Source organism: Pleurodeles waltl, chromosome 2_1, assembly GCF_031143425.1.
Source record: "Pleurodeles waltl isolate 20211129_DDA chromosome 2_1, aPleWal1.hap1.20221129, whole genome shotgun sequence".
NCBI classification, from domain to species: Eukaryota; Metazoa; Chordata; class Amphibia; order Caudata; family Salamandridae; genus Pleurodeles; species Pleurodeles waltl.
The window spans coordinates 836,493,032-836,519,993 of record NC_090438.1 but is presented as its reverse complement, the minus strand read 5'-3'; the positions used below and the strand labels follow the sequence as shown (position 1 = coordinate 836,519,993).

The following is a 26,962-nucleotide window of genomic DNA, read 5'->3' as shown; positions in this document are numbered from 1 at the left end:
GGCTGAAAGACGACCACCACTGAACAAGACACACAAGCTGAAACGTCAAGACTGGGCCAAGAAATATCTCAAGACTGATTTTTCTAAGGTTTTATGGACTGATGAAATGAGAGTGAGTCTTGATGGGCCAGATGGATGGGCCCGTGGCTGGATTGGTAAAGGGCAGAGAGCTCCAGTCCGACTCAGACGCCAGCAAGGTGGAGGTGGAGTACTGGTTTGGGCTGGTATCATCAAAGATGAGCTTGTGGGGCCTTTTCGGGTTGAGGATGGAGTCAAGCTCAACTCCCAGTCCTACTGCCAGTTCCTGGAAGACACCTTCTTCAAGCAGTGGTACAGGAAGAAGTCTGCATCCTTCAAGAAAAACATGATTTTCATGCAGGACAATGCTCCATCACACGCGTCCAAGTACTCCACAGCGTGGCTGGCAAGAAAGGGTATAAAAGAAGGAAATCTAATGACATGGCCTCCTTGTTCACCTGATCTGAACCCCATTGAGAACCTGTGGTCCATCATCAAATGTGAGATTTACAAGGAGGGAAAACAGTACACCTCTCTGAACAGTGTCTGGGAGGCTGTGGTTGCTGCTGCACGCAATGTTGATGGTGAACAGATCAAAACACTGACAGAATCCATGGATGGCAGGCTTTTGAGTGTCCTTGCAAAGAAAGGTGGCTATATTGGTCACTGATTTTTTTTTGTTTTGTTTTTGAATGTCAGAAATGTATATTTGTGAATGTTGAGATGTTATATTGGTTTCACTGGTAATAATAAATAATTGAAATGGGTATATATTTTTTTTGTTGAGTTGCCTAATAATTATGCACAGTAATAGTCACCTGCACACACAGATATCCCCCTAACATAGCTAAAACTAAAAACAAACTAAAAACTACTTCCAAAAATATTCACCTTTGATATTAATGAGTTTTTTGGGTTCATTGAGAACATGGTTGTTGTTCAATAATAAAATTAATCCTCAAAAATACAACTTGCCTAATAATTCTGCACTCCCTGTATATGCTTCAAAAGGTTTTGTGTTAAAAACCATGGGTGGGTAGTTACAAGGGAACGCCCATGCACCACCCTTGGAATGTGCTAAAAAAACTCATGTTGTGCAGGTTTGTGTCATATTTGTGACATAAAGCCAGCGCAAAATATTTGGTAACCTGGGCCGTGAAGTGAGGTCTTGGACTTGGATTTTTCTACTCAGAGCGATAGAGGTAGTGACACACTGCATTAGAACACGCCTTTCTATCATATTTATAACTGAAATTAAGCAGACCCCATATAAAATAAAACATTCTTTATTATATCATATCAGTTGATTTCAGAAACAATAGTTACTCGTATTGTGCCTGTCTTTGTTTTCATGACCATTATCCTTTACTAATTGTGCAGATGTACATCCATAAAAAATAAGGGTTGGTAGAAGTGCATCGTTTTATACCATGATGTTGCTATTGTTTGTTTTACTCCTGAGATAAATTCCTTTTTATTTTGCTCACTGTCAAAAATGTTTAAAGTAATTTAGTATCTTCAATGATTTTTAACAACCAATAGTATATAAGCATTTGTATTTCCTGTTTTCAACCACCCTACAATGTGAAATATGTTGTAATGCAGATGATAAATACAACAAATATCCATTTTGTTGTCTATTTGCCATATATCCTCGGCCTTTTATCTCTACGTTATTATTTGTTCTTATTGAATTCCATGAGGAATTTGTGACTTAATTTTCAAGACTTTTTTTATTTGTACTTTTTCAGCTGATATATTTTTCAGTTCTTGTTGGGGAGATGTTGCCTCCTTTTCATGACTATGTTTTTTGCTATGTTTAGTAAAATGTAATTTAATTTAATTTATTCCTATCATTAGATATACCTCATTCAAGGTCTAGCATTAGAGCAATATCACCTTCATTTATATAGTCGTTATCTAGTATAACTTGAATAATATTATTTATTTCATCTGGGCTGTGTAGCTTACAACTTTTCTTTTGTCTTTTCTTCTTTCACACTTACTTTTCATTCTTTGTTTATTTGATATGCTTCTCTTGCGTTTGAGGCTTTAATGTTTTGGTTCAATCTATTTTTAGTCTAATAGTTCATCTTTTTATTATTGAACACAACTGTATGTGCCTGATTAACAAAGAATTTTAAAAATCTTCATCTGTGAGTTTATATCACATATTGTTGTATATTGATGGATTTGTGGAATCTGTAAAGGTTGCTTGGAGTAGTCCTGTGGAGTTCTAACCTTTACAGGTTTCCCTGAGTGCTTCTGGAAAACTTTTGAGAATTCCCTTTTACATCACAGATGTCTTATTTTACAGATTATAGAATTATACTTGGTAGAATGTTTTGTATGAGTGTAGCTGTGCAGTTGTATTTTCCCAGTAGATAAACCACCAGGCACATTTTGGGTTATTTTTTTCCTGTTCTTCTCTTAAAACAAACGTAGTCCTGTCTTTGATAGTAGTAAACCGCCAGTCATTTCAGGGGTGGGGATGGGCCATGAAAATGTTTGTGAATAAAAAACATAATCACAGGTTTGTGGTGCGCATGAACATAAAATCATACCCACTCAAGGGAGCTGAGTTACTCTGAGGTAGTAATACACCATATTAGGGGGATGTTCTGCTGCAGCTCCTTTATATGAGCGTCGGACATTGCCCTCCTATATAGGGTCCCCCCAGCCCCTGAATCTAATGTAAATAAAAAAAAATTAAAAAAATTCCGGCAGCGGGCACTGCATTTTTTTTATTGTAAACAAGCCGCTGGAGCCAGGTTGCTTGGTGATGAGTTGGTGGGGCTTAATAATACAATACAGGCCCACCTCGACACACACTTGCACTTCAGAGTGCGCATGTCACTTCCGCGACCAACTTGTCATGCGCACTAGAGGCCTTTCACTATCTGTGTATTGTGAGGGGCGGGGTGGGCAGCTGCAGCTCCCTCCACTCACAATGAGTGCTGTATTCACCTGCCCGATCCAATCCTGGTGCTGCTCTCAGCAAGGGACCAGCATCTAGAGTGGCCAGGCCTTGCTGCACTAATCATTTTGGGAAGAGGGAACAACACCATTGCTGTGTGGAAAAGGCTGCTTTATTGAGAACAGGTGCACTTACAATTAATCAAACCTTGGCCTTTGCCTTACAAAAATTAAAACCTCACTAAACATCGAAATCACCTATCCAAAAAACTCCCCCTACCCTACCTTGTCCTCCCCCTCCCTTTAACCTTATCCTGCCTTCTCTTTCTCCACTCATGTTTTTAAACTATTTTCCCTGTCACACCCACTTGTTCTCTTTACCCAGTTCCTAATGCAGCCTGCCAATCGACTTTGCAAAGTATCATAACCGCTAATGCCAATCTTCCTTCCTGTCTGTCGTGTCCTGCTGTCCCCCCCCTTTAATATCTGAAATTGTCCTGCCAGATTCGCTATCCGTACGTATTTCGGTTGTCATGTAAACTCTCTCCGCCTCCGCTAGCTCTTGCTCCAAGCGACAACAAACATAACTTAAACCCTATGCACCCGTTCTCCTTCCGCGCTCTGTCCAACTCAATAAAACCCCTTACAAATTCCTCCGTACCAAAGACGGGGTGGGCGGGTAGGGGCAAACTTTCTCACCTAACCAAAGACTGGCCACTGTGTCACCTAATGACAAAATGGTGTCCGGCACCCAAAATGTCTCCTTAATATACCCCCACCCGAAGCCCAACCACATAGCCAAAAAACAGCCCAACTTCGTCCTGGGCCGTACTACCTTCCACAAAAATCCCAGGGAGGGGGAGACATCTCCTTGCTCGGCAGTCCCCACGAGGCCCCATTGGGGAAGAGGGAACAACACCACAACACCATTGCTGTGTGGAAAAGGCTGCTTTATTGGAAACAGGTGCACTTACAATAAATCAAACCTTGGCCTTTGCCTTACAAAGCTAAAACCTCACTGTACATCGAAATCACCTATCCAAAAACCTCCCTCTTCCCCTACCTTGTCCTCCCCCCTCCCTTTAACCTTATCCTGCCTTCTCTTTCTCCACTCATGTTTAACTATTTTCCATGTCAGACCCGCTTGTTCTCTTTACCCAGTTCCTAATGCAACCTGCTAATCGACTTTGCAAAGTATCATAACCGTTAACGCTAATCTTCCTTCCTGTCCGTCGTGTCCTGCTGTTGTCCTCCCCTTAATATCTGAAATTGTCCTGCCAGATTCAGTATCCGTACATCTGCCCCCCCCCCCTCATGTCACTCATCCGGCATATCTAGACCTCCCGCAACAGCTCCTTCAAAGTTTCTTTCATATGTAAAAGATAGCCCAACCACATTGCCCAAAAACAGCCCAACTTCGTCCTGGGCCATACCACTTTTCCCAAAAATCCCAGCGGGGAGACCTCTCCTCGCTCTGCAGCCCCCCCCCCGTAGCCCCATTTTGCATGCTAGGTTGTTGCGTTTTATCACGGGCTTCGGCGGTTACTTTTCCTGACCAGCAGTGCAGTGGTCTGGACACCTACAGGAAGTTCACCTACTTTCACTTTGTTATATCTGTAACCCGTAAGGTATGAACTCAACTTCTACTCCTATGAATAATACAAACCTATTTCATGGCGGAACCACTCCCTCTGTGTCGAAGGAAAACAATGCTGCTTTTAAACTGAACAGCAAGCATGCCTTACTCAAAACATCCCTATGCACTTTCTATATCTGATATTCCCCAATTTTCTTAATCCCTCGCTCCCTCATTGTTTTGCAGAATGGTGCAGTCGTACCTTTCCTAATTAAGGAGGAAGGAAATTATTTGCCTACCTCGAAGATCTTAAATGTCCGTCCCTGTCATGACGTAATTCAAGGAGAACTAAAACGTAATACCAAACCGGCTTTCTCGAACGTAACTCCAAGGCAATAACAATATGGTGGATACTACAAGGGGATCACACCTTTGTGTACATCATTTTATAGCTACTCAGAATTGAACAAGGCCTCCTACGTGAAAGCACCTTCAAGGTATCCTAGTAAGCTAGTCAGCCCAAAATAGTGCTTAATGCAACAAACCCCATGTGGCCATTTTTAGGAGGGGGTCAAGGATCATCTCACAACCGGTGTTTACTCAGCTGCCATCACTGACTGATCTAATTATATTGGAAAACAATACAATAATAAAGAGGTTCAATCTCAAACTGCTTTTCCTATGTGAACAAATAAAGACAAACACGAGGATTTCCAAATTACAAGGAAATTATCATTGCTATGTTACCGGGTGCACAATAATCCTAAATAAAATGAAACTAGAGAGCCTTAGCTCATGTGACCGATAGAAATAATAGAACAGGGCACAGTAATGTGACTGAATGGGTACATATCTACCAAAAGACAAAAAAAGTATACCATGCTAGCTGTTCTTCAGTTAGTCATATGCCTAAGTGTTATATGTGTACCCAAGTAGTTAATATTATTAGTGGTTAATGCTTTATTCGAGGCATGGCAGTGTCCATAGCGGCGGTTATCAATCACTATGACATCACCCGTGATGAATTTTTGTACAAAGGTGGTACCATCCACGCTTCTAGATTTGACTAATTTGTCTCTCAAATTTCGATTTCTGTGAAAGGCAAAAATGGTTCTTCATCGCATAGAAAATGTGCTGTGCTGCTTGATCTGTAGCAAACAGTGATAGAAGACATTGTCTGTATAACTTGTAGGCTATACAGGTAATATATAGGATGCTGAAACCTTTTAATTCTGTATGATATGGAACATTTTCATGTGTTTCAATATTTTAAGTCTACACCTTCACAAATATTAAAATGTTCTTGCTTTCTCCAGTTTGCTTGAAAATGCACTGTTTGCCCACTTCTTTTTCAAAATGTGTCTGGGGGAGAACCCCCCACAGCCCCCTTATGACTGTCAGGCTCGCTCTCTATGCTCACTCACCACAGGGCACTCATCCCGAACTTTTACGCCCTACCACTTTCAATTGTCACCAGCCACCACTGGTGGTGTTACGTATGAATGAATAGATTTACATGTATAAATACAGAGTATGCATTTATGCCATTCACACAGATAAAATGAGCTTACACGTGCAAATAGTTTTGTGAATTGGGTCATGTTTTAGTTTTCTCGATACAGCACTACATAATGTAATTTCACATGATTCCTCGACCAATTAGATTCCAGCAAGTAATCATAATCTCCATGTACCATGTCATTTTTGCTTTGCTTTCATGTTGAGGACTCAATCTTTCAAAGGTATCTGCATAGTTGTCAGGATATTGCAGACATGAAAATGTTTTTCATCTCTCATCACCTTTAACAATAGTACACTTTTCGCTCTCACCTGGCCACACTTCATTCTGCCAAGCAAATGGAACATACTCCCATATTGGAAACCCCTTATATGTCTCATTTACCAAGCATTATACATCACCCAGAATCGCTGATGCTGTTAGGCATTATAATTACGAAGTAAAATATTAACAACCATAATGAGTTTTAACCATTTGATTTGAGGATTTAGGATGGGAATTAGTGTTTGTGCTGCAGTTTCCACAAATAAATTTCACCTATTTTCAACAGTCTATAGGGCAGATTTACTAAATGCTGCGCTGTATTGCTTGACAGGAAGGGAGCAGGAGAGCGCCATATCTACCGTGATATGGCTCTCTCCTCCCCTCTCCCCAGCGCCAGTGCAGATTTTTGCTGCTGTGCGCCATGCACACACCTTTGCACCATTGTGCAAGGGTGTGTGTGAGAATCTAGCGTAACTTTTTTACTGAAAGGGTTCCCTTCCGGTATAAAATGCCATGCCTAGAAAACATTTAAAAGTATTCCCACTTTGTATGTGTGCTGCACAATGCAGCACGCATGCAAAGTAGAAAAAGAAAGGAGAAATTACCAAAATTCATCTTTTAATGCCTGATTTTAAAAGGCGTTATTTTTTTATGCAAAACCCTGTCTCACATTTTTGGTAGATAAGGTTTTGTGTCAAAAAGGGTGGGTAGTTACATGGGAACACCCATGTAACGCTCCTATGATGCTATGTAATGCAAAGCAGCTTTATGCTCTGCTTTGTGTTACTTTTTGTTAATTTCCAGTGCAATGCAATTTTTGTGCTGGAAAGCAAATACATTTTTAAAAATTGCGCTTTTTCGCATCACTTTTATAACGCAAAGCCAGTGCAGAATGTTAGTAAATCACCCCCTATATGTTCAAGGAAAAGGCTGAAAGTGCAGGATTCGCTGTAAAATTTGAAATCTTGATTTGGCTGGAAAGTTGTTTGTTCCCGAATCAGGATTATTGGGGAAACACTTAATTTGGGGGTTATAGCATTTTCATACCTTGCTTACCAAAGAATGGCAGTCCATCTTCCTACCAAAAAAGTGCAACCATATCAATCTGGAAGTTATCCATGTAATGTTCCTTTCGTCCTGATTGTGATATATGCTCAAAAATGTTTTTGGATACAATTTTCATCTTCATTCTACTGTCTTTACTTTGTCTTTTAACTCATTTTTTCAATTTCTGGATATGACTTACAGAGAAAGAGGTGATATTTTGAGACTGGCTTGACAGCGCAACCATTCCTTACGTGATCAACAGAAAAATAGCTTTAAGAAGAACTACAGAGGGACTTTGGCCTCACACAAATATTCGTTTTACTGAGTACACGATTGGGCAGATGCTGTGTTCTTTTATTGAAAAACAGTGCACAGTACGTTTTGCACTGCGGGAAGGCTTAGCCTTTCTGAGGACAGAATTGGTTATGGAGAAGTGATTGATCAAGACTTTAGGCATGATCTCTTTATTATGAGAAGATACAACAAAAGTGGCAGGCCTGATTTATTTATTGTGAAAATCATCTTTTAAAGCCAATAGGCATGCTGGGCCTTATTGTGGATTGTAATTAAACTATATTGAAACTTGTAGATAGGTATTTTGTCATGTGGGTCTCACGGATTATCAAAGTAGGCAAGGGTTTTGGTGTTAGTTACCCGATGACATACCTAGAGGTAGATGATTGTCAGTCAGAGAGTCCTTTTTATGCCATATTTAAGAAGAGCTGTACCTTGTTTTGTCAACCACAACTATGTGCGTATTTGTGATTTTATGTCCGTATCATGATTGTTGCTTTGAGACAAAGCTTGTACTCAGTACAATAGGCCTGACCTTTTTTTATCGCGACAAGCCATGATAAAAGCTACAGGTCTAATTGGTTTATTATGAAATGATGTATCACGTTGCATTGATCTGATATGTTGACTATGAAAATGTAAGACAAATACAGTAGGCCTGACTTGTTTTTTGTGCAAAGCATATGTTAAAGTCATTAAGCCTTTATTGGCAGATAATCATTACATTATGTTAAATCCTGTAGACAGGTTTAGCGTTTCATTGATTCTAAGAGATTACTATAATAGACAAGGGTCAGATGTTGGTTACCTCTCTAACATAAATCTGGGGATAGAAGATTTGTACTGTGAGAATCCTTGTTAATCTCTCTTCGGTTTAGCCATCTCTAAATTGGTACAATTTTTTTATTGTATGAATCTATTGGCCAGATGTATGAAGCCTTTTACCAGTCTCAAATGGCCCATTGGGACGTTTGCGACTAGTAAAATGCTTTTTGGCATGTACCAACCCTATTTTACAAGTCTACTGACTAGCAAAATAGAGTTTGCGACTCGCTAGTAGAATGGGGCATGTTAAGAGCCTCCCATCCTAATAGCAAGTTGCATTGGTTTGGAGGAATGTTTTGCGACCAGGAATGCAGTCACAAAACATTTACAGATGACCAGCAACTTCTAGTTGGTGGTAAGTCATTCACAAACGGGAAGGGGTCCCTAAGGGTCCCCTTTATGAATGTGAGTGATCAATCGCTGTGCCCGCCACGCCGACACCATTCCGACCCTAATATTATGAATCATCTTCCAGTACAGCGGAGCATGCACGGCAGACACAGTAGGCGGTTCTCACCGTGGCGGAACAAAAAGGCACTGTGGAAAGTAGCTAACACCACATTGGGCTAGTTCAGATATCCATACACACACCACGCACACCTGACCACGCCACCATATAACCTTCTCCCCCGACAATCAATAGCAACAAACATGAGCACCCACAGCCACACCCGAGACCAAGACCACACGAAACACATTAAATAAAAATCACACAGCACACATTGCACAAAGCAACACCGCATCTCACCAGCACACACAGCCATACACCCCCACATCACCACACCCCCGTACTCCACCCGACATGCACAACACATTCCCACCCTACAACATGTCACGCCAGAAGCACCCACGGTTCACAGACAATGAGTTGCAGGTCGTGGTGGACGAGATCACGAGAGGAGAGCCACAGCTCATGGGATTCCAGGTTCAAAAGACATCAATAGCCAAAAAGACAGAGTTATGGCAGAGGATCATTGACAGGGTCATCACAGTCACCACCTACCCACGCACAATGGAAGACATCAGAAAGAGATCGAACGACCTCAGAGGGAAGGTCCGGTCCATGGACTCCAGGTAGAGGATAGCCAGTAACAAGACCGGCGGTGGACCCCCAACACCTTCCCTCCAGCTGACAACCTGGGAGGAGATTGTCCTGAACATCATGTATCCCAAAGGGCCTGACTGGCATCAGTGGAGGTCTCAACATTGGTAAGTCAGCATTACTCCCCAAGCACCAACCACACATGCCCAGCATGCCACCCCACCACTTACCAACCCACTTCAGCCCACTCCACCTACCCTGTCCCAAACACCCAATGCCCCTCCTCTGCATGCCACACCACCCCACTCCCACCATCCCTACTCACACACCCGAATGCACGGATTCCAGGCTCAGACAGCCCTCCCCAGGATGAAGGCCCCACAGGATGTCTGGATGAGGACTCCTTGCCTCGTCCATATGGGGCCACTGGGCAGTCCACCAACAGCACACCCACCCTGGACAGAGGGAAAGACCCTACCCATGTGGCAACAACACCACAGCCAGACCCTGAACCCCAAATCTGTGCCCCAGGGACCCAACAATCAGAGGTGTGCCACGTAGTACAGCGGCCAGGGTCAAGTGCACCCACCCCAGACAATGGGATTTGGCACACTGTGCCAGGGGCACAGGCACAGAGGGCCAGGGCTAGTGGGAGGGGAGCCGTGACGCAAGGGTCGGGACAGCCACACAAACTAACTGCCCAGGAGGGCCTCAACCAATTCCTGGGTGTGTACCAGCACACCCAGGACACAGTGGCCCAGATCCTCACCACCGTGCAGGAGACCCAGCAGCTGCAGGGCCAATACCATCAGGAGGCCATGCAATAGTGGCAGGCCCACAATGCCACCATGGCCTTCATTGTAGGGGTGCTCAAGGACCTGACCACTGTCATGAGTGAATCCACCACCCACCAGCAGGCCCCTACCACTGGCCACATCCCATCACAGCCCTCCACGTCAGCGGCAGCCAGTGGCATGGAGGTCCCGCCACAGGTCTCACAGGACACCAGCATCCCTACCCCTGTAAATGAGGAACCCCCACGCAAGCAAAGACGTCCAAGTAGAACCCAGCTGGACATGATGCGCAGACCATGACCACCGCCAGGAAGTGACCCTCTCCTGCACATTCTCCTTTGTGTATGACATCCTGTCGACTGTCCACTCCCATATCTCTGTCTACCCATGGGTGGACCTAGACTACCTACAGTTGGCCTTAACATTCTGATGATCACTGCCACCATGTCCCCAATCATCACCCCTCCCAATTGTACATCACAGATAAACTACAACTGAGCACAGTCCATGTCTTCGTGTTTATTTGCCATGAGTGTGTATAGAACTGCCAATACATGTTCATGTGGCAACCCATCGTCCAGCACATACATGGGAGGGTGACAGCGGGGGCAGCAAAATGCAGAGAGGCTGATCGTGGAGCAGGCAGTGGCTGGACATATGTGTCAATGAAAGGTACAGCCCAGGCAAGGAGCACAGAACACCACAACATTGTTCTGAAAGGAGAGCAAGACAGGGACAACAATCATTGTAGGAGTCACAGATGCCAACTCCACACAAATGCACTGTAGGAACAGGTATCCAGGGCAGATATGCCAGGCAGGTCCAAAACCATATGGCCAGTACCAACACACATACACAACACATACCAACCCAATGGTCCCACCATCACAACGCCCAGCGTCAGACCTGGCTCCATTTCCACTGCCACCAACCACAATGTTGCACTGCCACCCAATGTCGACTCCCAGTATGGATGCTGCACACATGCAACAACCCTCAGTGGCACACACATAGCACCTGCAGTGGCAACTCAGGAAACTTTACACTTACACATTGATGGCACTAGTGCACCACCACAACACCTGCCTGACCATGGGCCTGACCTGTACACTGTGACTACCTCAGGCAGGCATAATGTGGCGCCAGGGGTTATAAATGGCTTAATGCTTGCATTGTGCCTCTTTGTAAATCTGGCGCCAGAAAATGCCTCCTTAACGTTAAAAAAATTGTGCTAGGACACGGCAAGGAGGCGCTAGTGGCTTGTAAATATGCCCCTTAATTTGTCATTTTTTACATTGCATAGTCCTGTGCTAGCTGCACTAAACATGAACGGGCTAATTGTCTGTGAGAAAAAAGGCAGTTTTAGCAGTAGTCACAAGGTGAAATATAAAGCATCCCATGTATAAAAGTGGGCCCCACAGAGCACTCAGAACAAGTTATTTTTCAAGAAGAATATGTACTAGAATTGTACATAATATTTTGTTGCTCTGTACATCTGCCATGGTTTACCACAATTTATATACAGAACAATATTTTTTAAATCCCACATTTGCACTGAAATTGTTCAGATGATGTCTGTGTGTTGTGACAAAGTCTGCAAGAGCTAAATGTGGATAAATGGATGAAAGCTGGCACGTGCGCTCCCAGTGAAATCTTTGGTTGCTGTTCTTAAGTTGCACCTGCAGGCTGGGGCTCGTATTGTTGTAAAAGAGAAGTGCACGTGGATTGTTTCCTGTGTGGTTAGCTTGTCATTGAAATACAGTGTTGGGAACAGCTTCTTTTTGTAAACACTACATTTGTCGATCTATCTACGAAATCGTCTACTTGATTGTCAACCAGTAGTTCAGTTCTCTGAGTTTTTCCTGAACACATGAATTTCTCTTAATAATCATTGAGGCTTGTATGTAATGTCTCATGTCAATCAGTGAAGAAACAGTCAAGTCAATTTGTTATCATTAAAATGGATATCTTGTGCATGCAAGTTACAACTAAAGATTATTATGTTGCGGGCATATTTCAACGGCAATTACTTTGGCCAAAATGAAAACGTTGTGAAAACGGATGCCTGGGCCCTTTCTCTAATTTTGGGGTCTAATGAATCCTTTCTTTTCAGTTCTGAGGGGTGAAGAGTGACAAATTTCAATTTATAATTTTATCAAACAGTTTCTTTATAACCCAAATGTCAAATAATAACATTCAGAGTCAATTCATAGGGTTTAAGGGTTTTATTACAGACTCGAAGTCAACGTTATATAAATGAGTCTCCAAACCATAGTATTATTATATAATATCACTAAAGGAGAATTAAAGCATCACATAATGTTAAACCTAGTTAGCACATACAAAACAAAAACTTCTATTGCAACGATACAAAAGATCAGGAAAAGCAAATGATGCATGGTCACGAGAACTAAACTCTCCTGCCTAATCATTGAAACTAAACTCTAACCATCCTAATACTAAAATTATTTTAGAAAGGTCTGCAAACAGCAATTCAGTAGTATATTCTGGTGAGAGTTGTGATGGCATGAAGCCACACAAAGTTTGAGGTCTATACATCAAAAGGGTCCGTTCAGCTATAAAGAGAGGAAAGGGCCTGAATCTTCATTAACTAAACCCTTCTTAAATCACAATTCCCCAGGACGAAGACATCACAGTCAAAGCTTCTCGAATGCAACCCTAATTAAAATTAAGTGGAAGTTCCAATTTCCAACCCCTGACGCATCCCATCTTTATACTTTACGGTCTCGGCAAATTCAAAAGAGTTATGACCTCCAGGCTTCCAGAACACTTCTCTCTTCATCTTTGCATAGTTCATCCCAGTCTTCCTTATCTTTCATGCACAATGAGCTTCTGGTTGACTCCATCTCTGCTTCTAACACCTGCATCTCGAAAGGAACATTTAGGAAAAAACAACTCCACCATGAATGTTAAATGGAAAAAGGAAATTATATGTGTAGGCCTTCAATCCAACCAAGTTAATAAAACATGAATATATATTCAAATTACATAAATTCTAAAAACGACATATAAGAACATACAAGAAAGGTTTGTAAAATAATACTATTAAAACGTTAGTCGCAAAAAGATAACCATAAAATGTAGATTATATACCATAAATAAAGATGCACCCCACTCACATGTTTTGCAGTGCAGGAATTAAATGAATCGTATTAAGTGTTACACAGAATGTAGCTACCATCTTGTGACCACCATAAAATTATCACCCCTTGGTGTTCTTTTTCCTAGAGACATAAGAGCACAGCCAAGCTACACTCTTTCAGCCCCTTGGTATTTAATCATCATGGGATGGCAAGGTCTGGCACAGCAGCTCTCATAAGAAGGAGACCTTCTCATAGAACCATTTTCCCCCTCATTTAAGCCCAAAATCTTCCATTTAGTCCATCCATTTTTTCAGACCATTTCCCTCACCCAGCAAGAGATCCGAAAGAAATTATGATTCACTTCTAGTTCTTGATTTTTTGTCTTGTGCAAGTGCTTATTGAGATACACTAACTCAGAAACTCTTTTGGTGACAACATCCAGGACCCAGATCCCAAATCCCAAATCCCAAATCCCAAATCCCAAATCCCAAATCCTTAGATATTACCCAAGAATCTCGAGGATGGAATATCGAGAGACAAAATATCAAAAAGTAAATGCATATAGGGAAGCATAGATTTATTATTCCTAAATCCACATCTACATACCTTGAGGAAATATATAAATATCGTGTAGGTACATATATGTGGCCCAATAAACATTGAGGAAAGCACATATATTCAGGGACAAATACTTACTATTCTAATTCCTGTCTGCCAAACATTGGAGAAAGTGTAAACATGGAGGGGGGCAGGGGGTTGGTTCTAACTCTAATCCAACAAATTTGGGTAAAGTGTATCCACAGGAGTCAGATTTAGGGGCATATTTATACCCTGTTTGCACTGAATTGGCGTAATTGTTTTTACGCTAATTCAGCGCAAACCTTACTCCATATTTATACTTTGGCCCTAGACCCGTCCAGCAGCAAAGTAATGGAGTTAAGGTCGTTTTCTGGATGTGAAAACCCACCTTGCATCAATGAGATGCAAGGGAGCCGTTCTTGTCCAGAAAATGACGATATGGCCTTATCTCTTGGGCTAAATTCATGCAGGGGGGTGGGGGCCTAAAATAATGGCACTAAGCTTGCTTAATGCCATTATTTAACGCCTGGGTACAGGCAGGCATTAGGGGACCTTTGGGCCTTTAGCCCACAGGTGCCCTTCCCTGGCCCCAGGGACACCTCCACCCACACCAGACGGACACCACAGGATGGGGGACCCATCCCAGATAAGTCCAAGTATGTATTTGATTTTTTCCCACTCAGGCCCTGACTTAGGGCCCCCTGCATGGCCATTGAGGTGGTGGGCATGGCTCCTGCCTTTACTAAGACAGGAGCCATGTCCATGGAGGTTGTGCGCCAGGAAATGGCCTTACACTGCTTAGAGGCATTTTTTTGCCTCTAAACAGTGTAGCGCCATAATTCGGCACACAACCTCTGGTTCCCCTATGCCTTCCCAACCCGGTTAGCGTCCTTTACAAGGACACTAACAGGGTATCAGCACCGACTAGCGGCATTCCATAAATATGGTGCCCGGCGTCCAGGAATGGCACTATACTTTTACACACGAAACTGTGATAACACAGTTTTGCATGTAAAAGTATAAATATGGCCCCAACTGTTTTAGCTCGTGTCTAAAAACATTATGGAAAGTTCATACATTGGGGAGACGAGAAGGTAAAAGCTACTAATTTAACTCCAGACCAACAATCTTTGGAGAAATCATACATTTGGGAGGGCTTGGCTAGGTATAGTGGTAGATTTACTAAACATTCACACAGAGCAGCAACCAAAGTGGCTGCACTGCATACAGTGAGAGGGAGAGAGCAAGACAGCACTATATCTACTAAGAAATTACACTGCCCTTCTCTCTCCCTAGCAGTGGCACTCAGGCTACCTAGAGCCGCACACACACACATCATAGTTTAAAGGTGTCTGTGTGATATCAAGCATACATTTTACACTTTAAAGGTACGCTTCTAGCACAAGATATTATGCCTAAGCAAACTTTAAAACTTTTACTACTTTGGGTGTGTGCTGTACAGTGCAGCACACATGTGCAAAGTCCTGTCTACCATGGCCAGTTAATAGCATTTTGTGCCAAAACTATGGGTGGTTGTGTGGGAACTCCCATGTACCACAAATGAAATAGCCCTTGGACTCAATGTAATGAAAAGCTGTGCTTTCATGCATGTTTCTAGGTCAGAACAAGTTTTTTGTTCTAACTCTAGTGGAACAAACCTTGTGGAAAATACGTACACTAAGTGGGGAATAGGGGGTATTCACTGTTCTAGCTCCAGACCAACAAACACTAACAAATAAATGCTTACATATGGGAGTTGGACAAAATTATGGCCTCATTTATGGCGCCCATGGTGCAGGGGCTGCACTGCCCTGCGCCACGGGGAAAAGGCAGAAATGCACTGTAGCTACAAGATACGGGGCATTTCTGTCATCCCCCACTGTGGTGGTGTACAGATTGCTGCCTGGTGCCAACACAGGCACCCTGGCACCCTGGTGCAAGGGTGCCTGTGTTGCGGGGATGATTAATTTAGTGTCTGAATGCAGCACGCTTAGAAAGAGGAAAAAAAAAGGGAGAAATAAAGACATTTCCCTCCCATTGGGTCATTCTTACGCCACCCCTACGGTGGCATAGCAATCTGAAGCATTTCCAGACTTGTAAATCTGCGAATGCGTCAGATTCCTTCTCGTTCCATGGATTTTGCGTCGCAACACCCATGGAACCCCCCTTTCATGCAGTGTTATGTGTGAAAGTGGTCCTTATTTACAAGGCCATGAAAAGCCACGCAAGGTGGCTTTGCTTGGCCTTGTATAAATGGGCTGGCACACTGCACCACTGGAGCATTAAAAAAAATGGTTCACCAGTGGAGCAGTGTGCCATTAGGGCCTCTTAAATGAGGTCGTTAGGGGCATATTTACAAGTTCCTTATGCTTCTTAGCGTCGCCATAGCATCATTTTGTTACGCTACGGTGGCGCTAAACAGGCCCTCACGCTGCGCCATATTTACAAAGTGGTGCAATGCTAGCATTGTGCCACTTTGTAAACCCTTGTGCCACATTATACCTACACCAGGTATAATGTGTGTAAGGGGGCATTTCCCTGCAGGGAGAAATAAAAATATGGCGCAGTGACATTTACAGGATTTTACTGTGCTACCCTATCATCATTTTTTAACACCTTCCTACGGCAGGCGTTAAAATGACCCTAGGATATTTCCTATGGTCCAGCGAGGCACCACATTAACATAAAAAAAATTTACGCTGTTATGCTAACTTGCACCATTGTGCACTGAAGTTTAAATACAGCACTACCATGGTGCCGTTAGGTGGGTGCAGGGGTACGCAGGGAAACTGGTGCATCCGAGCCGATGCGCTAGTTCCTTGCAAATATGCCCCTCAGTATTCTAACTCTAGTCTGTTGGGGAAAGAGCATACATTGTGGCAGAGGGGATATTATATTAACTATTCTAACTCCAATCCTACAAATGTTGGGGAAAGTACATACATTGGAGGGGTCAAAGTTACTATTCTAAATGCAGTCTATCAAACATTGGGGTAAAGGACATTTTTGTGTACGGTGGAGGGTCACATTCACTACACCCATGTAAATAAATGAATTACCCATTACAATATTTTAAAAGAATTATAAAAATTTAAATAACACATGTTTTAAAAATTAATTTACAAGACGACTGAGGCAATATTTATCGCACTTATCATCATAGTAGGTATTGGTCCTATACCAAATACTCCTTGAGAAGCCAACTTTCGCTAAACGTGGCCTCTGCCAGGTCCTTCAACAACAGGCAGCTGAAGGTTTCCGCACAACTAAATCTCTCTATAGGTGAGACATGGAAATAGCCAAGGGCGTGGCCATCCTCTCTTTCCTGAATAAAAGGATGAGTTCCATACCCATTGACTCACATCTTGCATCCAGCTCTGAAAAGATAGCTGAAGTCCAGTCTCGAATGGTTGCGCATTGCCTGATTTCATGATTCGGGGTTTTCCATTACCACAGAACCAGAGAGGTATGCAGTGCCTACATGACTTCCACCTTACTGCATACACATATACTGTTGTCCCCCCACCCTGTGCACTCTCGGTTGCTTAGATAAATCAACTGGGAATCTCCCCATATTTGGGTAATAATACACTTACCTATGGATTTTTGCTTGAAGCTATGCTATTGAACAAGGTATTTTTGAAAGATACAATACTTGCTGGACAATGGCATTATTTATTGAGCTATACTTTGTTTTTGTCTGTATCTGAACCAACACCATCGTCCAAAAATAAGGCTTTACTCTGATTTTTTTACTGCATCAAAATCAAATTCGAAAAAGGTGCCTGACAGTTAATGAACCTGCAGAAGTCAGTGCTTAATTTGAATCCTTGGTTTACGGTGTGGGGCACTGGCACTTATCTTTTAGAGACAGCACTTATTTTTCTGCAACAGGCATTTACTGCGAGCAAGAGACCCATATGGGAAAGATGGAGGAAGAGAAAAAACAATAAGCGTCACAAAGGTAGAAAGCAGAAAGCTGCAAGAGTGAGCTGAAGAGCAGTGAGTGGCTGTAAATGTATTAAAGAGGCTCGGGACGGCTTTAGGATTACACTGCCTCAGTATTCTGTGCTCGAACTTTTAATTGCAGCAGCTGTATGTTTCAGAGGAGAGCTTTGGGCTCCAGCACGTTTTGATTTACAAATTAAGCACTGGCAGCAGTACTAGGCTACAGTGGTTCCAGAGGCAACAGGTAATACTTTGTACAAGGACTTCTGTGTTGCCGGTCCCTGAAGAACTAGTCTGACCATGAGAAATGCAGTGAGCAACAGTGATTTCTGATTGCTTTTACGGTCCCCTTCTTTAACTCCTTGGGTGCCACGGACGAGCTGGTCTCGCCCTCGGCCATGGTCACTCCCCTGCGGGGCAAATTTATTTTAGGCCACTGGGGCAGAAACCACTAGGCACCAGGGATTCGTTTTTTAAAATATTTTTACAGATGGGAAGTGACCCCTTGGGCAAGGGTCGCTCCCATGAGGGCATTTTTATTTTAGGCCATATCTGCACTCCTTGGGGGCAGATCGGCCTGTTTATATTAGGCTGATCTGCCCCCAGGGGGTAGAAATCACTTAGGCACCAGGGATTGGTGTGTGTTTTGTTTGGTGGGGGCAGCCCCTTGGGCAAGGTTTGCTACCCAAGGGGCACATTACTGTTGCCCATTTCTGCCCCTGGGGGGCAGAAAGCCCATCAGACACCAGGGAAGAATGTTTGTCAAAAAAAGAGGGTGGAGGTATGGCCATACCCCCACCCCAAATAAATGGGGACAAAGATGTTCTGCCCACCGGTTTGCAGATGGGGCAATTACCCCTGATACACTCCCCGGGTGGGCAGAAAGCCTACTAGATGCCAAGGAATAAAAATCCAAAAAATTGTGGGGTGGGGGCTACCAACCAGTATGGGCACGGTTGTGCCCCCACCCCAACTGAAGGGAGTAACAGTCTTTCAGCTCTCTTCCCGCACACTAAAAGATCTTATCCCAATGGCAAGCAGGAGGAAATTTGATTATTCTGGGTTTTGGTTTTACATTTGGGCCATGAGAGCTTGGCTAACTCTCAAAATATGTCCCACTTGGAATGGTGAGGGCTGTACTTTTTGGACTTTGGGACGCTGCCATGTAGAAAAATCTATGAGACCTAGACACATCTGAAAACAAAGCTTTAAATTGACAACAGATGTGTTTTTTGGAAAGTGCCTAGCTGTGGATTTTGGTCTCTAGCTCAGCCAGCACCTAGGAAAACCTACCAAACCTGGGCCTGTGCATTTCTGAAAACTAGACACCTAGGGGAAACCAGGATGGGGTAACTTGTGGTGCTCTCACCAGGTTCTGTTACCCAGAATCCTAAGCAAACCTCAAAATATGGCAAAAAAACCCACTTTCCTCACATATCCATGTTGCGTTTTGGGGCATTTCCTGTTGCGGGCACTAGGCCTACCAACACTAGTGAGGTACCATTTTTATCGGGAGACATGGGGGAATGCTGAGTGGATGGAAATGTGTTGCTTCTCTCAGATTCCAGAACTTTCTATCACCTAAATGTGAGGAAAAAGTGTTGTTTTTTTGGCCAAATTTTGAGGTTTGCAAATGATTTTGGGTAATAGAACCTGGTGAGAGCCCCACAAGACACCCCATTCTGAATTCCCCTAGGTGTCTAGTTTTACAAAATGTATAGGTTTACTAGGTTTCCCTAGGTGCCGGCTGAGCTAGAGGCCAAAATCCACAGCTAGGCACTTTGCAAAAAACACGTCAGATTTCAATGTAAAAAATGTGATGTGTCCATGTTGCGTTTCCTGATGCGCGCATTAGGCCTACCCACACATGTGAGGTACCATTTTTATTGGGAGACTTGGGAAAACATAGAATAGCAGAACAAGTGTTATTGCCCGTTGCCATTCTCTACATTGTTTCCTTCCAAATGTAAGACAGTGTGTAAAAAAGACATATATTTGAGAAATGCCCTGTAATTCACATGCTAGTATGGGGACCCCGGGATTCAGAGATGTGCAAATACCCACTGCTTTTCAACACCTTACCTTGTGTCCATTTTGGAAATACAAAGATTTCCTTGATACCTATTTTTCACTGTTTATATTTCCCCAAGTAAATTGCTGTGTACCCGGTATACGATGAAAACCCATTGCAAGGAGCAGCTCCTTTATTGGCTTTGGGTTCCTAGGGTTCTTGATGAACCTACAAGCCCTATATATCCCCGCAAACAGAAGAAGTCCAGCAGACATAAGGGTATATTGCTTTAAAAAATATGCCATAGCTGGAAAAAGTTATAGAAGAAAACGTGGACAGAAATGGCTCTTTTTGTTTACCTCAATTTCAATTTTTTTTTTATTTTAGCTGTTACTTTCTGTAGGAAAACCTTAAAGGATCTACACAAATGACCACTTGCTGAATTCTGAATTTTGTCTGCTTTTCAGAAATGTTTAGGTGTCCAGGATCCAGCATTGGTTTCACACCCATTTCTGTCACTAACTGGAAGGGGACTGAAAGCACAAAAAATAGTAAAAATGGGGTATGTCCCAGTACAATGCCACAATTGTGCTGAAAAATGTGGTTTTCTGATTCAAGTCTGCCTGTTCCTGGAAGCTGGGAACATGGTGATTTTAGCACTGGAAACCCTTTGTAGATGCAATTTTCAGGGAAACAAACCACAAGCTTTCTTCTGCAGCCCTTTTTTCCCATTTTCTCTTTTAAATGAAAGTTTTGCTGTATTTTGTCTAATTGCTTGGTCTCCTCTGGAGGAACCCATAATCTCTGGGTACCTCTAGAATCCCTAGGATGTTGGAAAAAAGGCAAATTTGGCAAGGGTAGCTTATGTGGCCAAAAAGTTATGAGGGCCTGAACGCAAACTGCCCCAAATAGCCAAAAAAAGGCTCAGCAGAGGAGGGGAAAAGGCCTGGCAGCGAATGGGCAAAAGGGGCTATTTAGTGAAAAAAAGAAATGTGGTTTTCTCTCCTAACCCTTCATCACTAAGATACACCAACTGGATAGCCCAAGGACTCATTGCTTTAAGCTGTCTAGTTGCATTTTTTAATTACTGTAATATTCACTTGACGAGACCCTTTCTTTTTTTGTTTCTTTTTGATGTCTCTGTCAGATTCACACCCATCTGTGTAATATCTAGAAGTGAGAAACTAATCTATTTCCCCAGTTGCTTTTTTCCTTTTTTTGTTGCAGTGCATTTACTTCGCAAAATCGTGTTTCACGCTACATGGTTGAATGTAGTTGTGGATTATATTTGAATTTTTCCATGACTTAAACAATTGTTTTGGAAAGCAATGAGCTTAAGGGGCATATTTATACTCTGTTTGCGCCGGAATTGCGTCGTTTTTTTTTTACGCAATTCTGACGCAAAACTAACTCCATATTTATACTTTGGCGTTAGACGCGTCTAGCGCCAAAGTCCATGGAGTTTGCGTCATTTTTTAGCGTGGACACCTACTTTGCGTTAATGATATGCAAGGTAGGCGTTCCCGTCTAAAAAATTGACTCCGAGGCATGTGCGCCGTATTTACACTCCCGGGCAAAATTCACGCCCGGGAGTGGGCGGGTCAAAAAAAATGACGTACGGCCGCTTTTGCGCCGTTTTTTAGCGCCTGCTCAGGGCAGGCGTTAAGGGACCTGTGGGCTCGGAAGGAGCCCAGAGGTGCACTCCCATGCCCCCAGGGACCCCCCCTGTCACCCTTGCCCACCCCAGGAGGACGCCTAAGGATGGAGGGACCCATCCCAGGGACATTAAGGTAAGTTCAGGTAAGTGTTTTTTAAATAATTTTTTTGTGGCATAGGGGGGCCTGATTTGTGCCCCCCTACATGCCACTATGCCCAATGACCATGCCCAGGGGACAGAAGTCCCCTGGGCATGGCCATTGGGCAAGGGGGCATGACTCCTGTCTTTGCTAAGACAGGAGTCATTTCTATGGGGGTTGGGAGTCTAAATAAATGGCGCATATCGGGTTGAGGCGAAAAATTTGCCTCAGCCTGACTTGCCCCATTTTTTGGCGCCCAAGCTCCATATCCCCCTACGCCGGCGCTGCCTGGTGTACGTCGTTTTTTTTCACGCACACCAGACAGCGCCGGCGGCTAACGCCGGCTAACGTCATTGAATAAATACGGCGCCCGCATGGCGCTTCAGAATGGCGTTAGCCGGCGCTAATTTTTTTGACGCAAAACTGCGTTAACGCAGTTTTGCGTCAAAAAGTATAAATATGGCCCTAAGTCTTTTAAATGGAATCAAAAGTCAATACACAACAATATATGTGTGGTCTCACCAGCCAAAGGACTCTTGCGCCACTGGTGTAACAAGGACCCCCGCAGCCCCTGCAGAGTGGTGGGGGGGGAGATGAGCTCCAGCGAGTCCTCTCACCACAGTACACTGTGCACGGGCAGCAGGCCCCTGACAGGTTCCGGGGTGGGGCCTTTCAACTACTTTGTAGGGGGAGGGGTTCAAGTTTCGTTACACCACTGTCTAGCTCCTCAGCGTACAGTGCATTCTGTGGTCATTCAGTATGCCATGCCGCATTGGTGGTGCCCTGGCTATCACCTAGTGTGACTTTTCCCCAGAACCGTTCTTCAATTAATCAGTCTCTCTACCCTTGGAACATAGCACAAGAATTGGCTTCGAACCTTGTCACTTCAAATCAGTTCTCTGCCAAACTGTGGAGAAATGGCCCCTTCGGAGAACTAGTAATGACAGCCACATTGTAATTAAACAAACAGCCTCCGTGTCCAGTAATGAACCACAGACAATCTTAGCTCCTGTATTCTGCTTGTTGGTGAAAAACAGGGCATTATTGGGTAAATATTTACTAGGCCCTTTCAGTACAGAAATGCTTCTAACAAAGTTGGGCAAAGTACTGAGGCTTCCAAAGACTGCTGAATTTACAAACAGCCACGACTTCACTTCTAAGTGAAATTTGAAATAAAACGGTTTTTGTGAAGGGATTTTATCGCAAAAAAGGTTTTTCCAAGAGAATTTGTAACTGAACTTGTTTTATGTATTTCACTAGGCTTTTTTTAGACGCTCACTATTAGTTGAATTTGTCTTCAACAACATAAAAAAAAAAAAAAAAAAATTCAGCTAGCCCAAGAAATATGACTTCTTTCTCAAAAAAGGAATTAATGAGATAGAGGAGGATAAACGTTGGTAACTTTGCGCACCCCTTCTTTTAAAATTGCGATAGTTGCAGAAAATGTGTAAGGCAATGGAAATTTGGTAGAGCCCTGCTTTAACCTTTTGATACTTTCCTTCATGCAGGAGCTGGGGCCGACTTCGTCATGCTTGGGGGAATGTTTGCTGGCCATGACCAGTGTGCCGGGGAGTTGACTGAAAAAAATGGCAAGAAGATGATGCTGTTCTATGGGATGAGCTCTGATACTGCAATGAAGAAGCACGCAGGAAAAGTGGCAGAGTACAGGTAAACTCAGTAAATATGTTTTAAGGTATGGCTAAAGTGGGTGATCCCCCAGGGTCCCCCACTTCCAAAGGCCCTCCCTCTCATAAAGTGATCTTTCTGTCACTGTCTCACCTCAGTCTGTTTCTCAGTCTCATCCTCTCTCTGCTTAGCTTTATCTCCTATCCTACTATCTCTACCCATCCCAAACTCAGCACTGTTTACTTTTCTATTTCTTTATCTCCTTACCTAGTTCTTGCTCTGTCATCTCTGTCTACCTACCTGACCTTACCTTTCGTTACCCTCTCTCTCTCTCTACTTATCTGTCTTCCTCCCTCTAACTTGCAGTTCACTCCACCTTTGTCTCTCTGCCCTGCGTTGCCCACTGCCCTCGCCTACTACCAGGCACTTCCTTATATCACCTCTACCTCTCTACTTCTTTATGTTTTTCTGGCTAATCTCTCTATGCCCCCAAATCACTAAACCCCTTCTCTCTACTTAATGCCTCTAACTCCTCCTCTCGCCAGCTACCTCTACTTCACTTCAGTATCCAACCAGACACCGCTCTTTCTCTAACACACTCATCTTGTCTTATATTTCTCTTCACAATTTTGTTCACCTCTTCTATCTTACCTCTCTTTATTTCTATTTCTACTAACCCCTTTACCTCTATATACCTACCTCCTCCACATCTCAGCTCTTTCTGCCCACCTCGCTGATTACTTCACTGCTCACTCTACTATTTGGTACCTGAGCCTACATCATTACCTCTCCACAACTGTTCCATTCACTTTTGTCTTTACCGCTCTCACAACACCTTACTACTCTGTTTCCATCTCAAAACTCTCTATCTCTCTCCCATCTAATATAGCCTTAGATCCCGCCGTAGAGGGCTATACCAGCCACTAAAGGCCCGCTCCAGTGTTGAAGGCCCTCGCCAAAAATTTAACAAGGGAGCTGACTTTAATGCTGGTATAGCCCAGCTATAAAGGGCTATAAGGTTATTAGAACATCCTTCCACTAGAGGGCAGAATGTTCTAAGAAATAAAACAAAGGCCCCACGGAGCCTTAGGGGATTGAAATCCCCATGGGCTCGGTGAGGCGTTTGTTCACAGCAGCAGCTGTGAACAAAAACATTGAAATGTTGCAGCTCCGGGCTTCTACCCGCCATTAGAAGCCCGGAGCACTCCATTGTTTTCAGTGAAACTTCCAGCATTCCAATATTATAAATCACATTTCTCTCATCTCTCTATACTGTGCCCCTCTTTTATCTTTTTGTTTCAGCCCACTCTTTTTCAATCCTCTTTCAACCTAATTTTTCACTCACTCCCTTATCTACGTCTTCCCCATTTCTCTCTCTTTTACACCTTCCCCCTACCTAATCTCTAATTTTACTTCAACATTCATTCACTAACTCACCTCTCAACCTGCTCTGCCTTTTTAATTTTGTTCCCTCTTCCTCACCTCTGTCTCGCAACTTCATCTCTTTTCCTTCTATTACTCATCTCTTTCCACCCTTGACCTCTCTTGCTTTACCATTCCCACTTCCTCGACATTCATTACCTCACCTCTCTTTCCATACCTCTCTTTTATTCTGTGCCTCTAACATTCTTCTCCCTTTTTTTCACCTCTCTTGCCCTGCCATTCTCATTCACTCTGTCCTTATGCCTTTATGTCCCATCCCATTTATCTTACTCAGCAGGGCCCAAGTTCATTGTCTACCCATAGACGTTTGCAGATAGAAAGAGAAGAGGGGGCAAGACTGGAGAAGAGAATTAAGAGGATCATAATCAGATTTCACTGAGTGAATGGTGAAAATCCTCAGGGCAGTATTTTGACTTCCAGTGTTATAGTGAGATTGATAGTTTGTATGGGAATTTATTTATGATTGTCATTGTCCATTATTAAAAAATACAGTGCCACATACTAGGAGTATATATCCATAGCTGCCAAGTTTTCGGACGGCTTATGTGTGACATTTCCATTTTTCCAGTGCATTTATGTGTGACATTTCAATGCTTATGTCTGACACTTTGAGTGACACTTTATCTTTAATTCCTTTGTGTGTCCTTTTGTCCGCCCCTCTCATCCATTTCCTTTGTTTTTCAATTTCTTATCACTACACTGCATATTCCCAATGTATTCAGTACATACTTGGTGCCATATTTATACTTTTTGACGCAAAACAGCGCTAACGCAGTTTTGCGCCAAAAAAATTAGCGCCGGCTAACGCCATTCTGAAGCGCCATGCGGGCGCCGTATTTATTCAATGACGTTAGCCGGCGTTAGCCGCCGGCGCTGTCTGGTGTGCATTGAAAAAAACGACGTACACCAGGCAGCGCCGGCGTAGGGGGAAAATGGCGTATGGGCGTCCACAAATGGTGCAAGTCAGGCTGAGGCAAAAAAATCGCCACAACCCTATTTGCGCCATTTTTTTACGACTCCCATCCCCCATTGAAATGACTCCTGTCTTAGCAAAGACAGGAGTCATGCCCCCTTGCCCAATGGCCATGCCCAGGGGACTTGTGTCCCCTGGGCATGGTCATTGGGCATAGTGGCATGTAGGGGGGCACAAATCAGGCCCCCCTATGCCACAATTTTTTTAAAAAAAAAATACTTACCTGGACTTACCTTAATGTCCCTGGGGTGGGTCCCTCCATCCTTGGGTGTCCTCCTGGGGTGGGCAAGGGTGGCAGGGGGTGTCCCTGGGGGCAGGAGAGGGCACCTCTGGGCTCATTCTGAGCCCACAGGTCCCTTAACGCCTGCCCTGACCCAGGCGCTAAAATCCGGCGCTAATGCGGGTTTTTTAGACCCGCCCACTCCCGGGCGTCATTTTTGCCCGGGAGTATAAATACGACGCAGATGCATCGGAGTCATTTTTTAAGATGGGAACGCCTACCTTGCATATCATTAACGCAAGGAAGATGATCACGCAAAAAAATGACGCTAACTCCATGTACTTTGGCGCTACGCGCGTCTAACGCCAAAGTATAAATATGGAGTTAGTTTTGCGTCGAATTTGCGTCGAAAAAAACGACGCAAATTCGGCGCAAACGGAGTATAAATATGCCCCTTGGTGCTAATGCCTCTTCAAGTGTAAAAGGCATTCGGTTTTATATTTATCTATCACATGATTCATGTGAGGTGTTCTGCAGGGTTCTAACTTAAACCAACATCACGCTGCATTCAACTACTTTTAGGCCCATATTTATACTTTTTGACGCAAACCTGCGTTAGCGCAGGTTTGCATCAAAACATAAAGCGCCGGCTAGCGGCATTCCTGAACGCCAGCCGGACGTCATATTTAAGCTGTGACGCTAGCCGGCACTAACGCCTGGTTAGCGTCAAAAATGTTTATGCTGACCGGGTAGGGGAGGTGTAGGGAAAACTGGAGGTTGTGCGGGAAAGAATGCCACTAGTCAGGTTAGAGTCAAAAAAATTACTCTAACCTGACTAGCGTCATTATTTTGACACACAACCCCCATGGACATGACTCCTGCCTAAGTAAAGACAGGAGTCATGCCCCCCAGCCCAATGGCCATGCCCAGGGGACTTATGTCCCCTGTGCATGGGCATTGGGCACAG

At 43.6% G+C, this 26,962-nt stretch overlaps 1 protein-coding gene across 1 annotated transcript in view; it reads left to right on the top strand.

Moving 5' to 3' along the window:
* GMPR (guanosine monophosphate reductase) overlaps positions 1-26,962 on the top strand; it is a 339,207-nt gene that overhangs the window by 298,181 nt on the left and 14,064 nt on the right. Inside the window, exon 8 of the mRNA XM_069218779.1 lies at positions 23,242-23,401. Within this exon, the coding sequence (XP_069074880.1) occupies positions 23,242-23,401 (160 nt within the window). The remainder of the gene's footprint in view (positions 1-23,241; positions 23,402-26,962) is intronic.